We start from the raw sequence: 26,569 nt of genomic DNA, 5'->3' as shown, positions 1-26,569 counted from the left end.
TCCTACACTCCAATACTTATTCCATTTTCATAGTTGCATTGTCTCATACTTGTTGTCTCTTTTCTCCTCTCCATCTCTATCCCAACTACTTCTCTTTCTTTTCTCTATGTATATAAGAATTGACCACCAAACATTTGAATGATAGTCTCAATAGGTTTAGAAAATCCAGCTTAGAGCAATCATCAGATTTTATTTTATATCCCTAAGATTGATCAACAAAATTAAATAAACTTGATATTAGAAGTATAAAATAAAGGAAATTTTGTTGTATTGGTATGCTATGTAAATTATAACAATCAAAACTCAGATTTTTTGTTAACAGTTTTATAGCAGATGGTCTAGATATTCTCTTTGGTATACTAGAAGTTTTTATGTTTTTAAAAATAGTATTGTCTTTTTGTTGTTGCTTTGCTTTTTGCTTTGTGCTAGGCTTGAACCTAGGACCTGGGTGCTATTTCTGAGGGTTTTTTTTTTGCTCAAGGCTATCAGTCTACCCTTTGGACCACAACTCTACTTCTAGATTTTTGATAGTTAATTGGAGGTGAGAATCTCATGGACTTTCTTGCCTAGATTGGCTTCAAACTGTAATCCAAGCCTCCTGAAGATTACAGGAGTGAGTCATTGGTGCATGTCTGATAGTATTGTTAATAATAATGAAACATGAAAATGTTTGGAGTGCCAGTTAATACAAAATAGGATAGATAAATTGGAAAATATTTATAGAACAGACATATATAGCAAGTGGCTCAAGCCACTTGGGAGGTGGAGATTGGGAAAGCTGAGGTTCAAGGCCAGCCTAGTCATAAAAATACATGAGACTCCATCTTACTCAAAGGCCGGGCACAGCAGCATGGGTTTGTTATCCTAGGTACAGGGAAAGCATAATGGCTGGGTACCCTTGCCTGTCATCCCCAGCCATACTGGGAAGCACATATAGTAGAATCTTAGACCAGGCCTGCTTGGGCATAAAGTTGGGCATAAAGTGAGACCTACCTTGAAATATAACCAGTTACAAACAAGACTGGAAGTGTTGCTCAAGTGATAGAGTGCCTGACTAGCAAGTGAGAGGCTCTTAGGTAAGTACCCTGTACTGTCAAAAAAAACCCCAAAATCCAACATATAACACACACACACACACACACACACACACACACACACACACACACACACACACACACACACTCATATACCTAAATTAAGAGCTGTGTTAAGGGACAGTTCATTCTCCTATCTTTTCCTACCTCTTCTTTTAACTTCTGTGTGCCCATTTTTTTTAAACAAAACTCATCATCCCTGAAAGTTAATCTTCACTGAGGAAAGCTGAGAGAAGCCCATGGTATTTCAGAGAAGGAAAAGTAAATGTTGACTAGCTTGAACTTATTTGGACAAACATTTTTTTAAACTAACTATATAAATCTTAGAATAATGTGAATAAGGAGCAGGAACCAATGTAGTAGATGAAAGAATTTCACCTATAGGTCTAGATTTATGATAGTCTCTGCTCAAAGAAATAGCAACTTCACCTAATCAAAAGCATAAAAAAGTTGACTAATTAGTAATTCTCTGAAATGTTTTCTCCTTTGGAATATTTTTGGTATACATTAGCCAGCTTTGGTGCTATAAATTTCTTCAAAGATTATTTCGAGGTCCATATGGTAACCTAGAATGAAAAATGAATCAAATTTTAAATGTATGATCACTTAAAATGCTATATTATACTGAGATGCAATGTAAACTCAAGCATGGACTTTTGTATATATTTGGAAGATATTGGATTATTAAGGCCAAACTTATATGAAAAAATTTTGACTTGTAATAATGGTACTATGAAGATTTCCTGCACATTCAACAAGTATACAACTGGATAAAATTGTTAAAAACAATTTAAGGGCACTAAATATTGACCATCAAGTGGGACAAGACAAATGGAGTTTTCATGCTTGAAAAATTGCTAAAGTGCAAGGTAAACTTGGCAGGAATTTGTGGCTTTCTTGCCTGAGGTGCTTGCTCAGGCAAGCAACCTGTACCCTATTTGCTCAATGACGAGTATAGCTTCATCTGCCTGTGGCTGGGCACAAACCCAGCAGCTTTACTTCCAGAGGGGTTAGACTCTCAATTTAGGCAATGGGGTATATTGTATGGTTTGGCAGGTAAACCTGGCATATTCAGCTGGAAGCAGATGAAGAAACCCCACAGCTTTGCTAGGTCACTTTCAGTACTAATTGGGGTGAACAGCACACCTGCCAGGAAGTTGATGGGAGATCCTGGAGGCAGGACGCAGTAAGGATTTAGATAAGCTCTCCACCCCTTCCTGGCTGCCCAGGAAACTCCATGCTCAGGGGAGACAGTCAGATCCCAGCAAATAAATGAAATCCCAGGGAAACTGACTGTAGCTTTGAATGTAATCCCTACCCCACACACAGAATATGTGGAACTCTTACCAGTCCATTAGATCACTTCTTAGCTATGCATATACACATGTACCCCTAGAAAGAATCAAAGAATAATAAAGATGTGGAACATTTGTAAACTGAATAGAAAAATGGCAGATTAAATTCAGCCATATCAATACTTATATTTACATATAAGTGGGAAATAGTCTAGTAAATAGTCTGTGGTCCAGCAGACAAAAATGTAGTCTTCAGAATTTTTGTGATTCTGAGTTATCAGCTGTGAGTCCTAGGCTGTCCTGAGCCCACCTCTGTGTCAGGGGTTCAGAGTATATCAGGGATCAATTCCTGGCACTATCATGAATTTACTGAGTAATGTTGGGCAAGGCATGGTAACTGTTGATTATCACAGGATTCTTGGGTAATTAATATTACCTTGTATGTAGTTATAGCAGTACCTGACACATAAAGAAGATCATAAACCTGTGGATGTCATGGTGGTAGTGGTGATGGGATGGTGGGAATAATAATGATAGGTCTCCCTACACTGAAAAGTTCATAAAAGCAGAATTTGTTGCCTTCTCACTTTTGGATCTTAATCCTTAGCATAATACTTAGCAAGGAGCAGTACTTAATAAATACCTCCTAGTTAAACTGAATGAATGATATGCCTCTTACTGTAGAATTCATAGAGGAACTGACATTTAAGGTGATAATTCATTTATGTATCAATTTGGCTAGAACATGGCACAATTGTTTGACTAAATATTAGTCTAAACATTACTATAAAGCTCTTTGGTAGATTTGATTAAGATTTATAATCAATTGGCTTTAAATACAGCATTATTTGTGACAATGTGAATAGGCTTCTTATCAGATGACTTGAAGAGCAAAAACAATGCTTCTGTGAATAAGGAGGGATTATACTCCAGGAGGATAACAGAAATCCTGTTTCTGATTTGCCAACCTGCCCTACACATTTCACACTCAATATTGCTATCAACTTTTTCACAGTTTCTGCCCTTCTATCCTTCCCTTAAAAATTTCAGATTTGCCATCTCCCACAACTATGTGAAGTAATTAATTAAAACAAAAATTGATGCATGTATGCATATAGTCCTATTAGTTGTATTTCTTTGGAGATGTAACTAGTTTCTGAAAGGTTAGTAAAAATAATGCTAGCATATTGAGTACTTATATGTGACCAGCAATGTATGGGGAAGGTTAAGATGATACCATAGTTTGATAGAAATCATATCCAATGCAACTATGTACTTAATCATGGCATTTTGGTCAGTGATGGACTGCATACACACTGGTGGCGAGGCCATATATAAGTGTAAATAGGCCATACGGTCCAGGTTTGTAAACACACACACACACACACACACAGGTTTACACTATAATGGAATCACATAATGGCTCATTTCTTGAGACATATCCTTATGCCTACATGTCCAGAAATTCTTTGATATCTATCTCTTCCAAGAACAAAACTAGTTTCGTTCCTGTTAGTCATGGCAGATAAATGTAACATAATAGATCAATAGTAGTGGACTTTTGAAACCAGGTTGTTGAAAATATTGGCACCTCCCTTTCTTAGTGTCTCTTACATCCCTTTTTTCAGCAGAAATCAGCTTTCTGTGTGAGGACACTGAAGAACTCTCTGGAGAGGGCAGAAGCTGGAAGGACTTTGTTAGGATGTTTGTTAAACCTTGAAATCCTTGAAGAAGCTGTCAGATATCCATTTGTGGAAAAGTGAGGTGGAGGTTATTGGAAGCTAGCCAGAAAGGGAATCTTTGCTGTGTAATGGCAGCAAGTATAACATCACAGTCACCTGCAGGAATGTGGAAGCAGTAAATAGAGGCTTTCAAACAGTGCTAAAGAAGTCTGTAACCTTGTGCTGCTTATAGAACAGAAAAGGTAAAGGATCTTAGTATTTCACATGATTCCTAGCTTTTCTTGCTGGCAGACATTGCTGAAATTAAGAAATAACTGCTGAGAAAATCACATTCTAGTCCACTTGCAGAAAACTTTGGTCTGATGAAGCTGAAGCTGCAACTGTAAAATTCTTCATTAAAACTTCATATTGCTTGGAAAATGTAGGTTTGCTACTGGGCATATCTCTCAGGACTCTCAGAAGAATCCTACTGAGAAAGGTGTGCCCCAGTATAGATTAGATTGTGGCTTTGCTTTAATGGAGGGAACCCCAGCAAAGCTCACCATGCCTCCAAAAATGTTGTAGAGATAGTTTTTTCTGAAATGAAGAGAAGCATCACAAAATAAAAAGACCTTTGAATCCTGATATTGTATTGACAGGAACCAAGCTCAGAACCCTGGACAGCTCCTGTTGATCTATAATCACAATTCAAAAGAATTATGATTAGAGGATGGAAGAAGACTCCACACCATCAAGCCAAAAACCATGGATAGTTCTGAGAATAATAGGACCAAGCTCTAGTTAAGGAATGTCCAACATTTCTCTGGATTTTAGAATTTTTATAGACCAAGTGATTCCCGGTTATTTCCATTCCTCCCTGGTAAACAGGAATGCCTGTTGTGATTGTTCTTTGCTTGCCGCAAAGGTAACTTTTCTTTGATATAAATAGAAGCTGTACTGGCCCACATACCCCAAAAGCCTATCTATGTTAGGATTTGGTTTACATGTAAACATTGTAGAATTCAATCTGCCAATGTTTTCTTTCTTTCTTCACAATTCCTTTTGTTGGATGAGTGAGGGAAGCCTATCTATGCTACGATTTGGTTTACATGTAGACATTGTGGAATTCAATCTGCCAATATTTTTTTTCTTTCTTTCTTCACAATTCCTTTTATTTGATGGTTGAGGGCAAGTATGTTTTGCATGGAAGAGGAATTTGAGTAATTTGTTGCCAGAGGGCAGACTTTAAACTTTAACCTTATACACGAATACTTTGGAAATGCTCCTTTAGAAAGGCAGCCCAGCTCCGGTGTCCTGGAGTGTGATCTGTGCTTACCTGCCACAGGACAGAATGTCATCGATTTAACAGTACAGGACTCCTGAGACTTTATCACTGTAGCTTCTTTCATGTTTTGCCTTGAGGCTCACATTGGGGAACTTGTCACCATGTCATGACGACACCCGAAAGTCCTATGGAGAGGCATTTATGATGAGTAGGTAAGTCTTTTTGGAAAAAGTAAGAAGGGACTTGAGGTCTCCGGCCAGCTGCAGTGGGGATGAACCTTCTTGAGAAGGAGGATGTCAAGCCCCAGTCATGCCTTCAGTTGACCAAATTACGCCTCGACTAAAATCTTGTGAAAAATTCTAAGCTAGAAATCCATAGCTCAACCTCTGCTAGATTGCTGGACCATAGAAACTCTCTGGGATAATAAATGTTTTCTAGTGTTTTATTTTTTTTCTTTATTTCCTTGTACTGGGATTTTGAACTCAGAGCTTTACACTTAGTAAGCAAGCACTTTATCATTTGAGCCATATCTCAGCCTTTAGACTTTAGTTATTTTTCAGACTGGGTATTGCACTTTTTGTCCACAGGCAGCCTCTGACAGCAGTCCTCCTTCCTGTTTCTCCCGCATAGCTGAAATTACAAACATGAACCACTAGAACTGGCTTCTTTTCTGATATATGATCTTTCTCTTTTTCACCTGAGTTAGCTTTGATAGACAGTCTTTCTGCCTCCACCTTCCAAGAAGCTGGAATTACAAGCATAAACCACCATGCCCATTCTTTTAACTGATATTTTAAACTGCTAGATATGGAGTAATATGTTAGTTGTAGTAATAGATGTCTAACAATCAGGCATAGTAAATATTAATAAAACATATGTTTGCAGAAAACAATATTTCAGCCCTTATGCAAATCCTATAATGGATAAAACATCTTAAACATTAAACTTACTCACAGGCTAGATTTGTGGGGTTGGGTTGTTGGTCATGTCTGACTTCTGCTGTAGTAGAACAGAAGCTATGGGCAGGGAGTATTGGTTGGCATTAATAGATTCGAATGTGAAAATGTGAATTATACTATAGGGTGTACTATTTAAAAACTGCATACACAGGAGGCATGAGGAGTTATGTTTGTTAGACTATACATATTTCATGTTTATAGTGATGCAGTATGGTCAATGTGTCTATGTAATGTACGTATCTATCATCTAGCTAGTGAAATGACTTTATGAAGCTAATTAACATATTCCTTTCTTTTGAAAAAATAAGTTTTAAACTCAGGAAATTGTACTTAATAGGCAGGAGTTACCACTTGAGCCACAACTCACCCTCTCTCTCTCTCTCTCTCTCTCTCACACACACACACACACATACACACACGCACACTTTATTTTTTTTTGGTCAAATAGTTAAATGGTTCTAACAGTTAAAAAATTTGAAATTCATTGAGGATTGTACTGTAGATTAACAGTCTTCAGTTTGTTTGAATGTAATCATCAACAATGAAACTGTTTCCTGCTAAGATTTAGCTTTACTATTTTGACTTTATCTCTAATAAAAAGTTCAAGCTAAGAGATGATTACTTTAGGCAGTAATTGCCTCTTTTAAAATTGAAATGTCTAATCCTGTCTTCTTTTTAAATTCCAGGGAATTGCTCCAAAGCTGGAATTTTCTACAACTTCAGTTATTACTGAATGTCTGATAAGTTCAAGGAAGTGCCGCACTCAGGTTAAAATGATTTAAAATATTTAATAATTTTACTTGTTCATGTCTGTGGCTGTTTGGCAGCCTTTATTCTTTTGTGCTGGCTGCAGTTCTTTTTACTTTTTTGTTCAGTCTTCAGGTAAAACCATTAACCAAAATATTTACATTTGGTTACACCTAAATAAATGTGAGATGAAATGATAGAGGATGCCATGATGTTTTTTTTGTCATGTTTGTTTATATGAATTTACTTTTTTATACAAAGGAACCAGGCTTCCAGAAAGATGTGATCAAGTAGTTTCATTGAAAATGATTTAAGGCTTCTGTACAGCTTATGGAAGTTACAGGTTACCACAGAAAGTTTCAAAGGATGCCTTTTAGCAGCTGTGATACAAGTTCCCAGTCTGAGAGGCTAGTTATCAATGTTTTCTTGTGTGTATATGATTTCTTAAGAGACTGTTGCTTAGTTTGGTCACCATATTGGTCCTATACAATCAAAGGAAGTTTGGACACTCAGCCTAAATACCTTCTGTGTTTCTGAAAATTACCTTTAATAAGCTATCTGGATCTACTGTTCTTTTCTAATTTCTTGCTAATTTCCAAGGTGGTCTTGTGATAGACACATTACCTTATCTATAGGTAATTTAATAATGGCCTGGCATCATTTACAAGCAGGTACATCAAGACCAGGTAACAATGACCTGTCTGTGATGAAGAGCCAGTGATCTATACAGCCCATACCCATCCTGTAAGCAATAACTTAACTTACTATGTTATTAGTTTTTCAAGTAATTTTACTGAGGATGTTATTGAGACAAACTAAGAAAGGTAAAATGTCATTATAGAATTACTGAAAGAACATTCTCATTTTGTTTAGAAAGATACCTAGTGTTTCAAAGCCAGAGTCTAGTTATTTATCTTTTAAAAATAACTGTAAGAAATCTGACAAGATGCTTCCCAAATCCAGAGACCATTTACAACTTGCTTTTTAAAAACATTTTAATTTTGTTGTCAAAGTGATGTACAGAGAGGTTACAGTAAGGTAGTGAGTACATTTCTTGTTGAACTTGTTACCCTTTCCCTCTTTAAAAACACAACTTGGGCTTAGATTCTGACTTTTCTTCATTATTTGTACGTCATTGTACAGAGTTGTCGTCATTTAATAAAACAGTTTCCACTGAAAAAAATTTTTTTTTTGTCAGTCGTGGGGCCTGAACTCTGGGCCTCGGCATCATCCCTCAGCTCTTCAGCTCAAGGCTGGTGCTCTACCACTCGAGCCACAGCGCCACTTGCAGCTTTTTCTGCTTATGTGGTGCTGAGGAATCAAGCCCACGGCCTCATGCATGCAAGGCATGCACATTACCACGGAGCCACCTTCCCAGCCCTCCAATGAAACTTTTAGCCAGACTATTGCTTTCTTTCTGACTAGAAGTTTCCCTATGTGTCATTTGATCCTTACTGAACATGGATGTGAGGGAACAGTTTTGCTATCAAACAATACTTAAGAAAATATGCTTTATAGCTGGGGATGCAGCTTAGTGGTAGAGCATTTGTCTAGCCTGCATGAGGCTTGGGGTTCAATAACCATCACACCACAAAACAAAAGAAAAAAAAATGTAGAAAATACGCATTGAAAACAGAGAGACTTGAAACTTATAAGTTGTGAAAATTAGAGAATATATGTGATGTGCCCATGTATAACACAGAATTCATTGATTTACAGCTTAAAATTTTGAGCCTATTTTTAAAACTAAGGCTATTTAAAAAAATCATAATACTTGGAGATATAAAATATAACAATTAAAATAAAAGGTAAGAGTGGGTGGGTGCTGATCACATATGCCTGTAATACTAGCTGCTAGGAGTCTGAGATCTGAGTATTATGGTTCACAGCCAGACCAGGCAGAAAGTCCATGAGACTCTTAACTCCAAACCAAAAAGCCAGAAGTAGATCTGTCTCAACTGGTAGTGTGCTAGACTTGAGCACAAAAGTTCAGGGACAGTGCCCAGTCCCTGAATCCAAGCCCAGCATCAAAAAATATAAACAAACAAATATAATATATGCTAAAAACACACTGCCTAGTAGAAACAACAGAGTATTTCACTTTTACAATAAAATTCTGAATGTTAATAGTCATTTATTTCATTAAGAATGTGAAAACCCGTTTTTTCAAGTTTATATTAGTCACAATTAAAATTTCATAGATATAAAGCAGCATTTTCAAAGAATAAAGCTTTTGATTTAGAGGAGTAAAGTATATTTCATAAAATTATAAAATCCTTATTCTCTTGTACTTTAGTTTCAGAATGTTTCATGACCCATTTAATGGACTGACAAGCATAATTTGGGGGAAAAGTAGTTTTTCTTATTTAGTTACCTGCTGAAAAGTGAAATTATTAAATATTAAAAGATTGATGCCATCTTAATAAGTGTATTAATCTGCTCACTCTTGACTTTAGTTTGTTATAATCCTCACTAATTTAGTGGCTTAAGACAGTAACACTGGATCTACTGGGGATGGTTTTTTGGTCTGGATTGGGGGTTAAAGCTGAGTGCTTTAGGGTGACTTCATGCCTGGCATTTGGCAGACATTTTCATTAGAACAAGACCTATGGTTTCTGATGATCTTTATTTCATCTGGGGCTTCCTAAGAGAAACTATCCTAGATGTGACTAGAGGAAGTCATTTTGTGACCAGTGTAAAGGCCGCTATTTTGTTTTATTAGCTTGCCATTTGTAGCAGATAATACTCAGTTTATAACTTCCTGTAGTAGTATAGAACAGTAAAAATTCTTAATAAAGAAGATAGAATTGGTTGCTTACGGTTTAGTCAGAGATAGGTGTGTAAGAAGGAACTTTAAACGTTGCTGAAATGATTATTTCGGCCTGGACACTAAAAGCCTATGAAGGACGAGGGGAAAGAAACATAAGGACTAAGGTGGTAGCAAAAGTAATAAATTCCATGAAAATAAAAGTAGGCAAAGAATTCGAAGTTTTGATGAGGAAGAGATTTTCCTCCCAGTGAAGGAGACTATGGGTCTGATAGTGGTGAATTCTAAAATACAGTAGAAATCAAGAATTCCAGCTAGGGGTCTTGGAAAGATTCATTGCTTGAGTGTTTTGGCAGCCTCAAAGACCCTTCCTAGTGCTAGAATTTCCTCCTTCTGTGAGTCACTGCCTTCTGTGACACCCCCAAGTGATGTCACAGAGGTGGGTGAAGCTATAGAGGAAGGTCCGTAGGTCCTGAGGCTATTGGACATTCGGACAAGGCCCAGGAAGGATCACATCAAAGATGGCAGAAGAAAGAAAGAAAGATGGATGAAACAGTTTGGTTCCCACCGGGGCTGCAGGGAGCCACTAGACCTGCCTTCATTCCTGTATGTTGAATCTTCTCCCTTCAATTCATGTTTGGTTTTTGTTTCGATTTTTTTTTTTAGAGGAGGGGGGTGAATTGCGAATCTAGCAAAGGAAGTAGGATTGATAATTTTTAAAAGGATTAAAAGTTAGAAAGACATCTAAAGTTTTTGAACGACATTCTCAACTGTCCGTTTTTCCTAATTGAAAAGCTTCTTATAATTCCAATACATGAAGAAATCTTAAATTATTTACATATAATCCAACTAGTAAGGCATTTATAGGAAAGAGTATATTTGGAGGGGGGAACTATTAACACAAAAATTAGAGCTCTTAAATTGATTTTCCTTCTCATTTTGCCTAAGATAAGATACTAAGTTGTTCAGGCTACTCTTCAACCTTAGGCTCCCAACTGGGTGGGACTACAGGCATGTACCCCATCACACTCAGCTCAAATTTGTTTTTTCATCTTAAAAACTTTAGACTGGTAACCAGATAGTTGTTAAAGTTTATAACATGACTTTTACCCATTTTTGTTTTTTATAAAAATATGGGTCCAAGCTGGGTATCAGTAGCTCACGCCTGTAATCCTAGCTACTCAGGAGGCTGAAATCTGAGGATCACAGTTCCAAGCCAGCCAGCGGCAGAAAAGCCTTGAGAGACATGACTTTTTTTTTTTTTTTGTCAGTTGTGGGGCCTGAATTCTGGGCCTGGGTGCTGTCCCTCAGCTCTTCAGCTCGAGGCTAGCGCTATACCACTTGAGCCATAGCACCACTTCCGGATTATTTTGTCTGTTTATGTGGTGCTGAGGAATCAAAGCCAGGGCCTCATGCATGCAAGGCAAGCACTCTACCACCGAGCCAACTTCCCAGCCCTGAGAGACATGACTTTTATTCATCTTCATGAACTGTACAACTTGTGGGGGTTTCGGGGGGAGGAAAAGTGGGAGAGAAATGAGGGAGGTAGGTAACAATGTTCGACAAGAAATGTACTCACTGCCTTATGTATTATGTAACTGTAACCCCTCTTAACAATAAAGTTAAATAAAAAATAAAAAAATAAAATAAAACATTGGTCCAAGCCAGGCACCAATGGCTCACACCTGTAATCCTAGCTACTCAGGAGGCTGAGATCTGAGGATCATGGTTCAAAGCCAGCAGGGACAGAAAAGTCTGAGCCTCTTATCTCCAATAAACTACTCAACAAAAGCTGGAAGTGATGCTGTGGCTCAAGAGGTGGAGCCCTCACCTTCATCACAAAGGGACTCGGGGACACGCCCAGTCCCTGAGTTCAACCCCCAGAACTGGCAAAAAAAAAAAAAAACCACCCAAAAACCCTGTGGGTTCATGGGTTCAGATATAAAATGGTTGTCTGTCATTGAGTTGAAAATTTATAGCATGTAGAAAACCTTATAATTCTACTCATATAACTTACTATGTAATTAATTTAATTAAAATGTATATCACCAAAGTTTACATTAATTTTTCCATATAATTAAGTTTATTGGACTTCTATTTTTCTTAAGCCCTTTAAGACTTAAGAAGGAAATTTGCTACTATAAACTGTATTCACTACCACTTATTATACAAGGAGTTGTCTAGGAGCACACAAATTTGACCTTCCCCAAGAATCAGCAGACAGGAGGGACTGGCATAGTTGGCTTTAGATAGCTTTGTATTTTTCTCTAACTGTAGGATGCCTTGAAAATGCTTTCTACCTAAGTTAATTTTTATTTTTTATGTTTAGGATAAATTTGTTTACCATTCAACTCCAGTTGAAAAATCACATGGCAGACTGCAAAGCAGAACATCAAGATCACAAAAGAAAAAATCCAAGTCACCTGATAGAAATAAGTATTGCATAAATGCAAAAAGCTACGAACAGCCTACAATTTCTTCAAAATCTCACTCTCCATCTCCCTACACAAAAAGACGCATGTGTGAGCTATCTGAAGACACCAGGCGGCGCCTGGCCCATTTAAATCTGGGACCATATGAATTCAAAAAAGAAACAGATAAGCCTCCATTTGTGATTAGACATGTAGGTGCTCACTTAAACATTTCCATTTCAAATGGATTGTCTTTTCTGCCATTAAATTTTTTCCAAAGTGACTTTCAGCTTTTAGTTTATATAGTTTTCTTTCTTGAATTGTTAACCAGCAATCTAAAATAGAAAATTAACTTGAAAATTTTAAAAATATGGAAGAGATCAAGCTCCATTATGAATCCTCTTAAGAACCCATTTCCTTTCTTATACAATGGACATAAAACAAAATTCTAAAAGTTGATCTAGGTTTTAATGGACATTAATATTAAAATGTCAAAGTAGGATTTTATAAACAGCCAAGTTTCTTGATGAAAAGGGAGTCCCACACCATTCCAACTCTTTAGGGAGTTTTTAAAATTTAAAAAGAATGTTTTTTTTTTCCTGGTGGCAGTAGAGTTGAACCCAAGGTATCGTTCATTCTGGGCAAGTGTTCTAATTCTGTGCTCTAAACCAGTCCTGTTTCATTCAGTGGATATAGAATGGTATCTAATTGTGGTTTTTAATTTACTTTGTTTAGTAACTAGTATATATACCTTAGTAGTTTTCCTGGAACTATGATACTGAGACTGCGAACAGTTAAACTCTTTTTGCTTCCAAAATTCTGCTTCCCTTAGGTTGATCCTCCAAGTCCCAGGGCTGATGCTGTGTTTGGATCTTCTGGCAGAGACTGTGAAAGAGATGGATGGGCCAGAATGCACAATGGTAAACTAGAAGTTATCTTCATTATTTTATTTGTCTCAACTGCAGCCAGGGCCTCAACATGGCACTGATCAAATGAAAACAGAATCTTTGCTGCATTATTAACAACATGGTGTGAAGTGTAGCTTTTTACAGCTTATTTAGGATACCCACATAGGTGCTTTCTTAATTCCCCCTAGCTTCTCAGGAGGCTAACATCTGAGGATTGTGGTCCAAAGCCAGCCTGTGAGAATCTTATCTCTAAGAAAAAGCTGGAAGTGCACTGCAGCTGAAGTGATAAGGGTGTTAGGCTTCAGCAAAGGAATCTCGGGGGCAGCATCCAGGCCCTGAGTTCAAGCCCCAGGACCAGCTAAGAAAAAAGATTCCTGCTAAAAACCATACTGTTCTTTGAGATTCATAGTAAATTTTAACATAATGAGGACTGTATTACCTTCTATTCAAAAAACTTGATTTTGTTTCTAGACATCTTCTAAACTTGCCTAAGGAACATCTTTCTCACTTTACCACACTAGTGAGAAGAGCTTTGGGTTAGGGTTTGGGACATATATTTAGACATATACTTGAATCCTGTCTTTACCACTTATTTATAAACGTGGCATCCTTGAAAAAGCCATTTTGACTACTGTGATAGTTTATTACTTAATGAATAATGGAAATATTACCATATAAAATACCTTTGTACATAATCAGTAAACATAAACTTTCCATATAATTATAATATGCTTATATTTCAAAAAAAGACATGTTGCAAGGGTTTAACCTCTATGAATGTATTTTTATCTTTAGCTTTTAACATAAGTAGTAATAGTACAAATAATTCTTTTTTTTTTTTTTTTTTGTCGGTTGTGGGGCTTGAACTCTGGGCCTGGGCGCTGTCCCTCAGCTCTTCAGCTCAAGGCGAGCACTCTACCATTTGAGCTACAGCGCCACTTCCGGTTTTCTGGTGGTTTATTGGAGATAAGAGTCTCACGGTCTTTCCTGCCCGGGCTGGCTTTGAACCGTGATCCTCAGATCTCAGCCTCCTGAGTAGCTAGGATTATAGGTGTGAGCCACCAGCGCCAGGCTTAGTACAAATAATTCTTATATTCTTTTCACACTTGAAAGACATTACTATAGACTGAATTGTATCATATAAATATATGTTGAAACCTTAACCCCAAACTGATATGTTGAAAATGGGGCCTTTAGTGATTAGATTTATATGCACTGTGGTGGGCTTAAATGCCCTTGTAAGAAAAGACTAGAGAACTCCTATTCTCTATTCCTCCCTCCCCCCCACTCCCTTTCTCCCTTCCTTCACCCTCTCTTCCTGCCGCTTTCTCCCACTTTCCCACTGTGTTTTCTTGTATGTGTGTTGCTATCTCTCCATGATACATGAGGAATCAGCTAGAAGGCAGCTCTCTATAAGCCAGGAATAGCAATTTCACCAGTGATACTAACATCAAAGGTAAAAACAAATACTCTCCTTTACTCTCCTTAATTTATATTTATATTTTATTTCTTTTTCAGACCATTCCCATGTTGGCTGTTGTCGTGCCAAGGATTATAAGGTTTGTCAAATGAATGACAGAAACATAATTGTCCTGGATTTTAGACAATAGCATAGATTTCTCATATACAACTACACGAGGATTATCATATTTAGTAATAATAATGACATTCATGGAATGTCATTATTTTGGCTGTTATGTCAAGTGGATCAAAATAGTCCTTTAACAAAATGTCTTCGAACAAGTCTTTTGTGGATTTGATTATTCATTTGGATTAATTATTCAGTGTTTGTGTTCGTGTAAGAGAAAGAAGAGAGGTTAATTTTAACTCACAGTATTGTTTTGTTTTTTATTTACTTTTTATCTCAGTATTATAAATTAAAGAGCAGTATCATATTTCAATGGGTGCTAGCCTTGAAAAAGATATAACAATGCTACTAAATCCTACCTAGATATTGGTATTTGCCCAGACTTTGTCTGAAGTATGCTCTCTTCTTTATAAGCAATGATAGAAATACCACACTGACTGAGGATTTCTGATTAAAAACTTGAAAAGTTCAGGTAATTTTCCTGATTCAATGTTATCTAGTGTATGTTTTAATACATCCATACATGTATTATACATACACACACTACATTTTCTGTGTGCATTCATATATTGATGTATGCCAAAGCTGATTTCATAGCTTGCTGTTTTGTGGAAGGTACTGCAATAAAGGTTATGTAGAATATATATGTTATAACTCTCAGTATCTTCAAACTTATCTCCAGAAAAGGTATAGCTGGATTGTAAGGTAGCTGTATTTTTAGTGTTTGGAAGAACCCCATACTGTTTTCCACGGTGGCTTTACAGTCCCAACAACAGTGTGTAAGGATTCCTTTACTTCCACATCTTCTATTGAGAGTCTTGACGGTGAGGGAGAAACTCAATATATTTTACTTTGCATTTCCTTAGTAGCTAAAGATAATGAACATTTTCCCATGTATTTATTGTCCATCTGTACGTTTCAGAAGTGTCTCCAGGTCATTTGTCAATTTTTTGACTGGAGTGCTTATTGGTTTATCGATAACTTCTTTGATACCATTACTTATTCTTGATTAGTCCACCATCAAATGAATAGCTGGCAAAGCAGTACTTTCATTGTGCTTGACCATCTTGATAGGTATATGCTTTAAGTCTGTCTCTCCTTGCCTGAGTATACGTTTTACTAGAATATAAAGACTACAAGGGGAGAAAGTAATTCTTCTATCTTTCTGCATTTGTCCATTCCCAGAACAAATGAAATGAAGCTTAAGTAGGCTATCATTTACTTTATGAATATGTGTTCTTTTTATATGAATATGTGTTCTTTTTATATATATACCCACCTTTATGCCAACCCAATTCTTATTAAAAAACCTTTTGCATACATAGATACTGTGTGTCCATAGAGATATGTAGATACACATCTATGTAAATAGATCTAGATATGGAAACATATATACATATTTTTAAACAGGTTATCAGGACACCCCATGGAAGAGACTTCGATGACTCTTTAGAAAGGTGTGAAGACTATTTGGGCTCCAGGCCATGTATGAAGCCCCAGCATTCAACGAGGACCTTACTAGTCCACTCAGCGCCCTCATCAGTGCCAAAGCATTGCCCAAGCCCCATGTTAAATAGAGCTTCTCTCAGGGAAAGGTAATGGGTAGTCTGTTTTGACACTAATCCTTTGAATGGTCTAATAGAAACAGAAAACATCTGCCTATTCAACAGTTATTTCTTTTTCTATTTCTTTTTTTTTTGGCAGATATGGGGCTTGAACACTGGGCATAGGCACTGTCCCTGAGCTCTTTAACTCAAGGTGAACACTCTGCCACTTGAGCTACTTCCAGTTTTCTGGTGTTTTGTCAACCCAAGCCAGACACTTGGAAAATTTGGATATAAATGAAATAATCTCTCTTCATATAAGTTTTTCAAAAGCAAAGTAGGAAATTCCTTGCCTCATCACAGTAACATAGAAAAGGTTATTTTAAATTGTACATAGGAATTGAAGAACTGAAATTTTCATTTTTTCCCCACTTTTTACAAGCTGAAAATTTAGCATATTTGCATGGTATACAAAATCTAGAGTTAGCCATTAAATCCTATAGTATATTAGGGTCATTGGACATAATTAATAATGAATATATGAAAAGTACAGCTCAAAACTGGTAACGAACAAGAGTATGTTTGGCTGCTATATTGAAGGCGCTCTTTTACAAACAGATGATTTCATCTATTTACCTTCAATGTATATGAAACATATTAGCCATCCAAAGTTAAAAAAAAAACTGGTTGAGTGCTGGTAGCTCATGCACGTAATCCTAATTACTCAGAAGGCTGAGATCTGAGGATCCAAGTTTGAAGCCAGTCCAGACAGGAAAATTTGTGAGACTATTATCTCTACTAAAACTACCAAAAACTGTGGAAGTGGAGCTATAGTTCAAGTGGTAAGTGCTGGCCTTGTGGGACAGTTCCTAGGCCCTGTGTTCAAGTCCCAGGATTGGTACCTTTTCCCTTTCCTCCCACAACTCCCCTTTCCCCTGTTTTCCCACCCCTCTCCCCACTGCCATAAAAAAAAAAAAATGAGAGCTTTCTTGCTGAAGTCTGGTATTCCCTGATTTTGAATCAGGGAATGGCTTTTGTTGATCAGGTCCTTTCCAATTATAAATCCATCACAATACTACAGTGGTAGCCTCAATTTTATTCTTTATCCTCAATTTTAGTCTCGCTGCATGTTCACAATTTCATTCCATGTTTGGCTCCTGCCTTTTTCAGTTTGAGAAATCTTTGTTGAAGTTATGATCTAGCTAAAATCAGTCATTCTCTTTATATTTCGATGCTGGGGATAACTCACAGTATCACATTTATGCAATAAAATGGGTGCTTTTAATGATAAACAGAAAAACAACATAGTTGTTTTTAAAATAAAAGAATATAATGGCAATATAGTTTGGAACTCATTTAAATATATCATCTAAAATTCTATTGATATATTCTCAGGCACACACACACATTTTTTAATTTTCACTACAGTAAAACATCTGTGTGCATCTTCATAAAATGATCTAGATTTGGTGTATTATAAAATATATCTTTAATACATTACTTAAATACAACAAACATTTTGTTTTTCAATCCTTAGTACCTCATCTTTAAATACAAGACATTCTCTAATTTTTTTCCAAGGTAATTGGTAGTATATTTGCAGGGTGTTTATATATAACCTCTGGAATCAATAAACAATTTAAACTGACACAAATATATATATTTTATATACCAGGCAAAATTGTAAGTTTTGCCTAGAAGCAATATGGCAAACATAACCATAAGAGTTTTTCTAAATTAGAAGTAATTTACTTAATTTCAATGAATATTTATGCAGATAAACTCTTTTAGTTAAGTAAACTAATACTGTTGCAAAATAACTCCTTAGTCATGTCTATTAATAAACAAAATTTTAAGAAACATTTATCAATAGACATAAGCAATTGAATATTATAGTGAAGGTGCTTTCTTGAGCTTTTTAAAAATACAGTTAGCATACCATAAAATTAATTAGTTTTGTTTCAGAATTCTATTTCTTTGAAGAATAAATATTAATATTTTATGAATTGAAATATATTAGACTTCACAACTCTTAAGAAACATTGGCACACCTAATTAGCTCATATATTTTTTGCATCATGCTTAGTTTTTATCTTTATAAATCAATTTAATGAGTGATAAACATTCCTTATACCACAGCACAGACTAGTGGATTCTATAATAATATTGAAGAGTTCCACTTGGAGCTGCATAGGTAGATCTCTTATTTCCAAGATTTGTTTTTTTTTGTTTTTTAAAATTATTTATTTTTTAATTTTAATTTTTTATTATGAAAATACTGTACAGAGGGATTACAATTACATGGGCAATAATGAGTACATTTCTTATCAAGCATTGTAGCCTCCTTTGTTTCCCCTTCCCATCCCTTCCCATCCTCCCCCCATCCTCCCACCCAATCCTCCCGCCCCCCCCACCAATTTCCAAGATTTGTTTACATAGATTATAAACAACAGTCTCCCATTGTATTTGCATAGATGCAGTTGAACTTCCTTTCACATATGCAGGAGATTATTCTAAAATGAATGCTTCTATATTTAAATTTATTATAAAGAACTAATCATTAAATCACACAAGGGTAAGAAAAAAATCACTCAAGGGTAAGAAAAAAAATCACATCTTGTCTCTGAAATTTGGGAATAATATGTTTCCCTCTAATATAAATTTCTTGTTTTTAATGCCTACAGATTCCATTCTGATTGGTGTTCACCAAACTGTGATGAGATCCACGACCGGGTAAAAGATGTCTTGAAATCACATCAAGCTCATCAAAGGCATTTATATGTTAGTTTCTAAACTTTTCTTTTGAAAGCTTTCTATAATTAGGATAACAAAATTACCTGAGAAACCTAAAGATCAAATCATAAGCCAGAGATCCCTGGTGACAGACTTAGAATTCTAACTTTAGGATAAGACTACAATTCTCAAAATCCTTATACCTAGTGAAAGTGAGCTAGTGATTGGGCTGGTGTGGAAGGCTGTCTTTGGTCAAGAAAGATTCTTTCCTTTTCCTTGTATAAAGGCCTTAATCTTGGGGCTTGAAAACAAGGAATAGTCAGTTATGACTCAGAAAGTCTTGGATCATCCTGTTATAGTCTCTGAGTTAGAGTTTATGGAGAGGTAGAAAGTCTGACAAGAAACCTGCAGAGAGCTTCAAGTGTTGAGGAGCATGAGTGCAGTGGTCAGAGGTCTGATGAATAGTGAAGCTAAATGTCTGAGGGTTGCAGGAGAAACAGTGCTGAACAGGTGGCTGGCATAATTCAGCCTCTAGATCCTGCATTCTGGCTACACATGTTGGCTTCAGGTTAATCTGAAATACCTGACTTCAGACTCTGAATTATATGATCTCCATAGCTTCCTAACCCCATGGAGACATGAAGTGCTAGGCAGGGTCTAAGCACTCTGTAGCCTCCTCCAGCTGTAAGAAACTCCAGGTAATTTTCCTCATTCTGATTACTGCTGGAATTCAAGCCAAAGTGTCCTAAACATGAGTGACCCTTAGTCCAGTACCTCCAACCCCTACTATAACACTATACTGCTAGAACACTGAGAATGTTTTAACTGAAAGACTGATTAAAATTTCCAAGAACTTGGTCTCTGTTGTACAATGCAGAAACACAAAACTGAAAAACCAAAGCAACATTATTCTCCCCAAACTCAAGAAATGATAGTGAAGTAGATGAAATCTTAAAGTAAAAAAGTTATATAAAGATGATTAATAAAAATAGGTATCTGAATTAACTCTACAAGAATGGAAAGAGCTAAATGAAATTAAGATACTATATAAAATGAAAATATAGCAATTCTGTAAACAAATGTTCTGGAAATGAAAAGTTCAAAAACAGATGAAAAAACTGAGTTGAGAAAAAGAGAAACTTGGTTCAAAGTCTGCCTGAACAGAAAAATTGATCTCAATCCATAGCTGAGCAGAGCAGCACACACTTGTCACATCTTAAACTACATGAGAAGGTCACAAAGTAGCATAAACCTGTGATCCTAGTCCCCTCCTCCACCCAAAGTGACAGATCATTGTACAGGCCATTCCTTGAACTGAGAAAAACAAGGCTGGAGGTGTGGCTCAGTCTTAACATAGCAAGTGCAAGGCCCTGACTTCAAATCTTTAGTACCACCTGTGTGTTTATAATATTATTATATATTATATATATTTATATGGCTGAAAGTCTCTCCAGTGGATTGTATCAAATTTAAAACAGATTAAGTTTTAAGACACGATGTATTAGGACATTTAGATGAAAATAGAGATAATCTGAACATGCAAAATCTCTGAGCCATTATTAAAAGACAGAACTTACAAATCATGGGTGTAGAAGATGGAGAAGAGATGTATAAACCAAAGGCATAGAAAATATGTTCAAGTAACAGCAGAAAACTTCAGATGGTCATTTAGATATAGAAGGTCATTTAGGATTCCAAAAAGGCAAGACCAGAAAATAACTTGAAAGGCATGTTAAAAGATTAGGTATAAAGGAAAAGGAAAGAGTATTGAAAGCTGTTAAGTCTTGTCAAGTCACAGAATTAATATTTTAAAACTATTTATACCTAAAATCTACAGATTCAAAGAAATCTTCATAAAATCTGTCATCTTTACATAAATAAAATCCCAAAATTCATATGTAACCTCAAAGTACTCCAAAGAAACATTTGCACATCAAATGATATTTCATCAAGATAGGAAGGAGAAACAGAGGAGGCAACAATGCTTGATAAGAAATGTACTCATTATCTTGCCCATATACTTATAGCCCATCTGTATTTTCACAATAAAAAAAAGAGTAAAACGTAATCTATAAAATGATTGAAAATATTTGCCAGAAATTCAGCAGGGAAAGGATTAATATCCAGAATGTATAAGAAGCTCTAAAATTTAACCATTTAAAAATGGAGAGGAGATGGGTGGCTATAATCAAAGTACTTTGTATGTGTGTATGAAAATAGAGTGAGATCAACTAAAAAGGAAGGCAACATGCGGGGCAGAGGGAATGGATTTGATCAAAGCGAGTGGATTTGATCAAAGTAGATTATATGCAGTGAAATCCTCTATACAATTAAGATACATTAATAAAAATTATTAAATTAAAAAGTTCTCAAGACTATAAGTAACAAGGACTGAGGAATTTGTCACAGATAAGAGGAGATTAGGAGAAATGTAGACTAAATACAACATGTTCTGAAAAGTAAATTATTGGAAAGAGTAGAAAATAAAATTGTGAACTAACATAATGTTAGTTACCCATGTTAATGTATCATTTATATAAGATGTAACATTAAGAAAAGATGGTAAAAAGTTTGTCTGCACAGGAGCGCTCTCCATATCCCATATTTAAATATGTACTCCAAAGTGAAACCTTCAGAACACTATTGAGTTATTCGTTTTAGCTCATCATGTGTTTAACCTAGTTTTACTGTGATTCCAGGTCCTTGCTGGCATGGTATACATTACTTACCATCTCAGGCAAGAATACATAAAGCATTCTCCTGTCTTACAGAGGCTTTCAAGTTAGCCATTGTTGCCTCTCTGCAATTGCAGACATTCTATGTGAATCTTAGTTTTTTAATGTTAATATATATATATATATAGTCTACTGTAAAGATACTGTACTGTACAGAGGGGTTTCAGTTGCATGAGAAGATAGTCCATTTCCTCTCGAGCATTGTTACATCCTCCTTTATATTTCCCCTACCATCTCTTTCCTCCCCACCTCCACACCTCCTCCCTTGCCTCTCCCACTCACCCCCAATCTTGATGGAAGTTAGCTCAATTTGCACCCATCATGTACCACTGGAGTCTGACCTCTTAGATCTTCAATTTTTTTGCCTAGTATCATGAGACTGCCAGAACCTTGCTGCTTTGGACTTGTGGTTGAACAAAGCACTGATATTCTTGACATTTGTTCTGTGCTCTCAGCATCCACAAGGAAAAAGCCAGCTATAGACCATTAGCTCTCCTCTTGAGGTTATCTCTTCTTAGGAATGTCAACACCACTAATATTGTCTAAGCAGACTTCTGATGCTTTTACTAACAGGAATCCTGTTTCTTACAACCTTGTATATGTCTAGTAGAAGTTAAAACATGTTGCCCACTAAAGAAGGAATGCAATGTGTCTTCATGTCAACTGACTTGCCTTATTATTGCATGTTACTTTGTGATGAACAAACCTAAGTTATTGCCTTTGTAGTTATAAGTACATGTTTGAATCCACATAATTTAACACATCTTGACATGGTATGATTTTCATTCATGCGTTGATGAAGAAGTGTATATAATGAAATTAGTTTCATTCAAAGGGATAATTCTACTTCCTAAGAAATTTCCTAAGTATTTAACACAATTTCCTAAAATGAAGAATATTTCCCAAAGAAGCAGAAGCATCATGTCAAAAGCAATGAGAAAATGAATGGCCTATGTCTTTAAAATTTTTCAGGATGAGCGAGACCCAGAGAAAGATGAAGAACTGGAACTGAAAAGAGGTCTTTTATACAGAGACTCTGCCTACGACAGTGACCCTGAGTATAGGTATGTGTTTGGTTACTGTGTGTAATGACCTTCCCCACCATCGACACAAAAATCACTAGCTGCTTTTTCTTCTGAATTTGTGAGACGTTTTTACTGACAAGTTTATTTGTCAATATTATTTGTCAATATGTAAGAAAATTCTTTTCTAGCTCAAATTTCAGGAATGTTAGTATAATATTTTTGCATGATTATACTAGCAAATTCCATTTTGAAAACTGTCAATAGCCATAAAGTTCAGACTTAAAACAGCAAATCATGAGTCAAAGCTTCCCTGAATCCTTGCTGCTATACCACTGATTATTATTACCTTCCTGAGATTCCTGAGGAACAGATACAAGAATTCCAAATAATGGAACATAGAATGCATTATATTCTCCCAACATTTCAACACTAGCACTGGGCACTGGCACTCTGCCTCTTGACTCACACGTCCAGTTCCAGTTTCTTAGTGGGCACTTGGAAATGAGTCTCATCTATGATTATGTAGGGACTTTACTACATGCCCAAGAGCATAAATGTGAGTGTGATGTCCTTTTCAAAAGTTGTTCTACCTGCTCAGTTGGTAGAGCACTTACTTAGCATGTGTGAAGCCCTGGGATGATCCCAATCACTACAAACAACAGATAAACAAAAACCAAAGTTGTATGCATTGCAGATGTATTTGAAGGAGAAAATCCAAAGAGGAAGAGGAAAGTTCAGAAAGCACACATCTTACAGATTGTTTTTAATTTTTATTGTTCTTTCTTAAAGCTCTATTCATCATCCTGCTTTTAAGTACTTAACCTATATAGTTAATTCTGACTGGGAAGTGAGGAGTAGAAATAGGGTTTATACTGGAAAGGCTCTGATTTTCAAATTTTTGGCTACCTCATTACCTGGGTTACATTCTGCATTCTACTCCTGTCCCCATGTATTCTGAGAGCTAAAAGTCTTCATTGAAGAAATGCCATGGATGATTATAATACAAGTAGTATGAGGACCACATTTTGCAAAGCACTGCTTTTGAGTTAAAGTTTGCTATAAACCACAACACTGATTCTTTTTCCAGTTCACCAAGCAATGTTAATGACTGAGCCTTTGGATCCCTTAGGTCTCTGTAATAAGAGAGTAAAGCAGAGTACCAGAAAAGTTCTGTTTGCACTTTTTAGTAATTATAACCCTTGCTATTTCTCTTGTGTGCATACTTGGATGAATAGGATGGTTTGTCAGTCCTTCAGAAAACCTCTTTCTAAAAGTTCTTTTTAATACATTAGCTGCAAAAGCTGCTAAAATCAGTTACATTATTTTAGTTTTATCCTTAATTCCTATGATATACAGGCAAAGATGTCACTTTCATGTTGAGAGCCTTGAGGTTCCCATCAGTGGAAGTCCAAGCGGGAATCAGACTCCCACTGACATGGGAGCCCAGAAAATCCCATCTCCCTAAAGAAATAGCAAAACTGGACATTATTATCAATTTCAGAATTGTCGGTTTGTCTGTCCTGAGCTATTTTGATCAAGGCTAGCATTCTACCACTTGAGCCACAGCCCCACTTCTGCCTTTTTTGGGGGTACTTAATTGGAGATTTTGGTGGTTAATTGGAAAGTCTCATGGACTTCTTGACTGGGCTGGCTTTGAAATTTGATCCTCAAATCTCAGTCTCCTGAGTAGCTAAGATTACAGGTGTGAGCCATTAGTGGCCCATTAGAAATGTGGGTTTTGACAAAAGACCTATAACAAATTGAGAAGCATTCAGCTAGAAACACTCAGAACAATGGGAGTCTATGGCAACTTGCTGCTTCCATCCCTTAGTCCAACAGCTCCCATAGCACAAAAATTTTACTAGTACAGTCATATTGAAAGACCATTTAGTTTCCATCCCACCGTATGCTGCTAAATAATAATCTCTCTCCCTTTGTAAAAGAAGTGTTCTAATCCTTTCTTGCCCTTTTCCATAGCTCGTTTCAGCGGCCACGTGGCAATCTCCATTTAGATGACAGCGAGTACTGGTCCAACAGGGCAGCTTCTTACAAGGGAAAATCCCACCGACCCATGTTTGAGAACAGCATGGACAAGATGTACAGGAACTTATACAAAAAGGCCTGTAGCTCCGTTTCTCATACACAAGAAAGCTTCTGAGACCGCCCACCATAAACTGTATGAGTGTCCATGTTAGCCTCTTAATGAAAAGTTTCATGTGATCAAAATCTGTACTCCTTTCTTTAAAAACAGGTGGTTCACTGAGTTGTTAGACTTGAATCAAGTACATACTTCCGGTGGTAAATTAGCTTAGGCAAGTCTTGTTATGACAGAAGATTGTGCTGTGTCTAGATGTCACACCTCGGCAGCACATCCCAGCTTGCAGTCTTTGGCAAGGATTCTCCACAGCCTGCATCTGACACCACCAGCTACTGATAAGAGACAAATCCTCTCCAGAAATGTTCTGCCTTTATCACCTTGTAATTTTCCTTTCATCTGCTGGGCTGATTATCTTGTATGGGAAAGAATTAATATGAACTCACCTTTCTAGATAATATGCAAAAGGACATACTTTGTAGAAATGAATCTCACAAGTTGAAACCCTGTTTAATACTATTCACTTTTCTTTCTCAGAAAAGCAATTTTATACCCATAAAAATAGCTTTCTTTTTCAAGTTCATCTAATCACTCACTCCTCCTCCTCTGGAAGGACTGCTAAGTTATTCTAAATATCTAACCATTAGCTATGAAAAGCAATGGCCATATATGATCCAAAATATGAATAAATAATTCTTCTTCATAGATTTTCATGCAAACAAAATTGGAAACTAATCCTTGCTAGTAAGTGAGCAGAAACTCAAAAAGAATGAAGAATTTTATTGAAATTTTCCCTCACTGGCATTTTCATAGTTATGCCCCAAGCCAATAGCACTCTCACTTTAAAGGACACTTGGAAGGATTTGCTGGGATCATTGTTTGAGGTCACCCAGGCAAAGCTATTGAAAGACAGTCTCAAAAACAAAGTAGAGCATGATGGAACTTGACCATAATTCTACCTGTTCAGGAGGTAGAGGTGGAAGAAGCACAGTTTGAGGCCAGCCACCAAATACACACACACACACACACACACACACACACACACAAATAATCAAAACCCAACAACATTTTTTAAAGAGGACCTTTGGAACCACAAAGAATAAAATAACATAGCAACACACACACACACACACACACACACACACACACAAATAATCAAAACCCAACATTTTTTAAAGAGGACCTTTGGAACCACAAAGAATAAAATAACATAGCAAGGTGCTTTTTAAGAGGCACTCAAAAATCTTTTGGCTGGTTAAAAAATTAGGTACTCATCCTTGACCCCAACAAACACCTTTTAAGCAAGAGACACACGGAAAGTATCAGAAACTCTAATGAATTTACGAAAAGGGATCTCAAGCTTAGAGTTCTCTTTAAAATGTTTTCTCATTGACTCCATTATTCCACAATTATGATTTCAAAACACAAAAGAGCATTACTTACACTTTATTGCTTTATTGCAATGAAATTGGAATGTGACACTAGTTGGCTTTTATGTTGAGAAAAAAATTGAGAAGAAAATATATACATATATATTTGTTAGATCAAAAAAGGATATCAGAGATAGAAGCTCTAGGAGTCCTAGGTTTTACTTTTATTTTAATTTAGTCTCTTGAACTTCATGGTCTTTACTTTTCCCAGATATCAAATGAAGAAAATGAAGTAAAACAAACTGAGTTCTATGAACCAAAACCACAGTGATATAAGATTGTTGTAGGAATA

General features: G+C 36.3%; 1 protein-coding gene across 2 annotated transcripts in view; it reads left to right on the top strand.

Moving 5' to 3' along the window:
- Window positions 1–25,463, top strand: part of Spata6 (spermatogenesis associated 6) — a 62,787-nt gene extending 37,324 nt beyond the window's left edge. Inside the window, exons 6-13 of one of the 2 annotated variants that reach the window (XM_013016740.1) lie at window positions 6,981–7,061; window positions 12,138–12,431; window positions 13,052–13,139; window positions 14,646–14,686; window positions 16,126–16,310; window positions 18,944–19,040; window positions 22,700–22,791; window positions 24,730–25,463. In XM_013016740.1, coding sequence (XP_012872194.1) covers window positions 6,981–7,061; window positions 12,138–12,431; window positions 13,052–13,139; window positions 14,646–14,686; window positions 16,126–16,310; window positions 18,944–19,040; window positions 22,700–22,791; window positions 24,730–24,910 — 1,059 coding nt within the window. In that variant the 3' untranslated portion in view covers window positions 24,911–25,463. The remainder of the gene's footprint in view (window positions 1–6,980; window positions 7,062–12,137; window positions 12,432–13,051; window positions 13,140–14,645; window positions 14,687–16,125; window positions 16,311–18,943; window positions 19,041–22,699; window positions 22,792–24,729) is intronic. The other variant, XM_013016741.1, reaches the window with a different exon arrangement.
- The last annotated feature ends 1,106 nt before the right edge of the window (window positions 25,464–26,569 follow it).

This window comes from Dipodomys ordii, unplaced genomic scaffold (genome assembly GCF_000151885.1).
Source record: "Dipodomys ordii isolate 6190 unplaced genomic scaffold, Dord_2.0 Scaffold33, whole genome shotgun sequence".
In the NCBI taxonomy this organism is placed as follows: domain Eukaryota; kingdom Metazoa; phylum Chordata; class Mammalia; order Rodentia; family Heteromyidae; genus Dipodomys; species Dipodomys ordii.
This window is presented reverse-complemented; position numbering and strand designations above follow the sequence as displayed.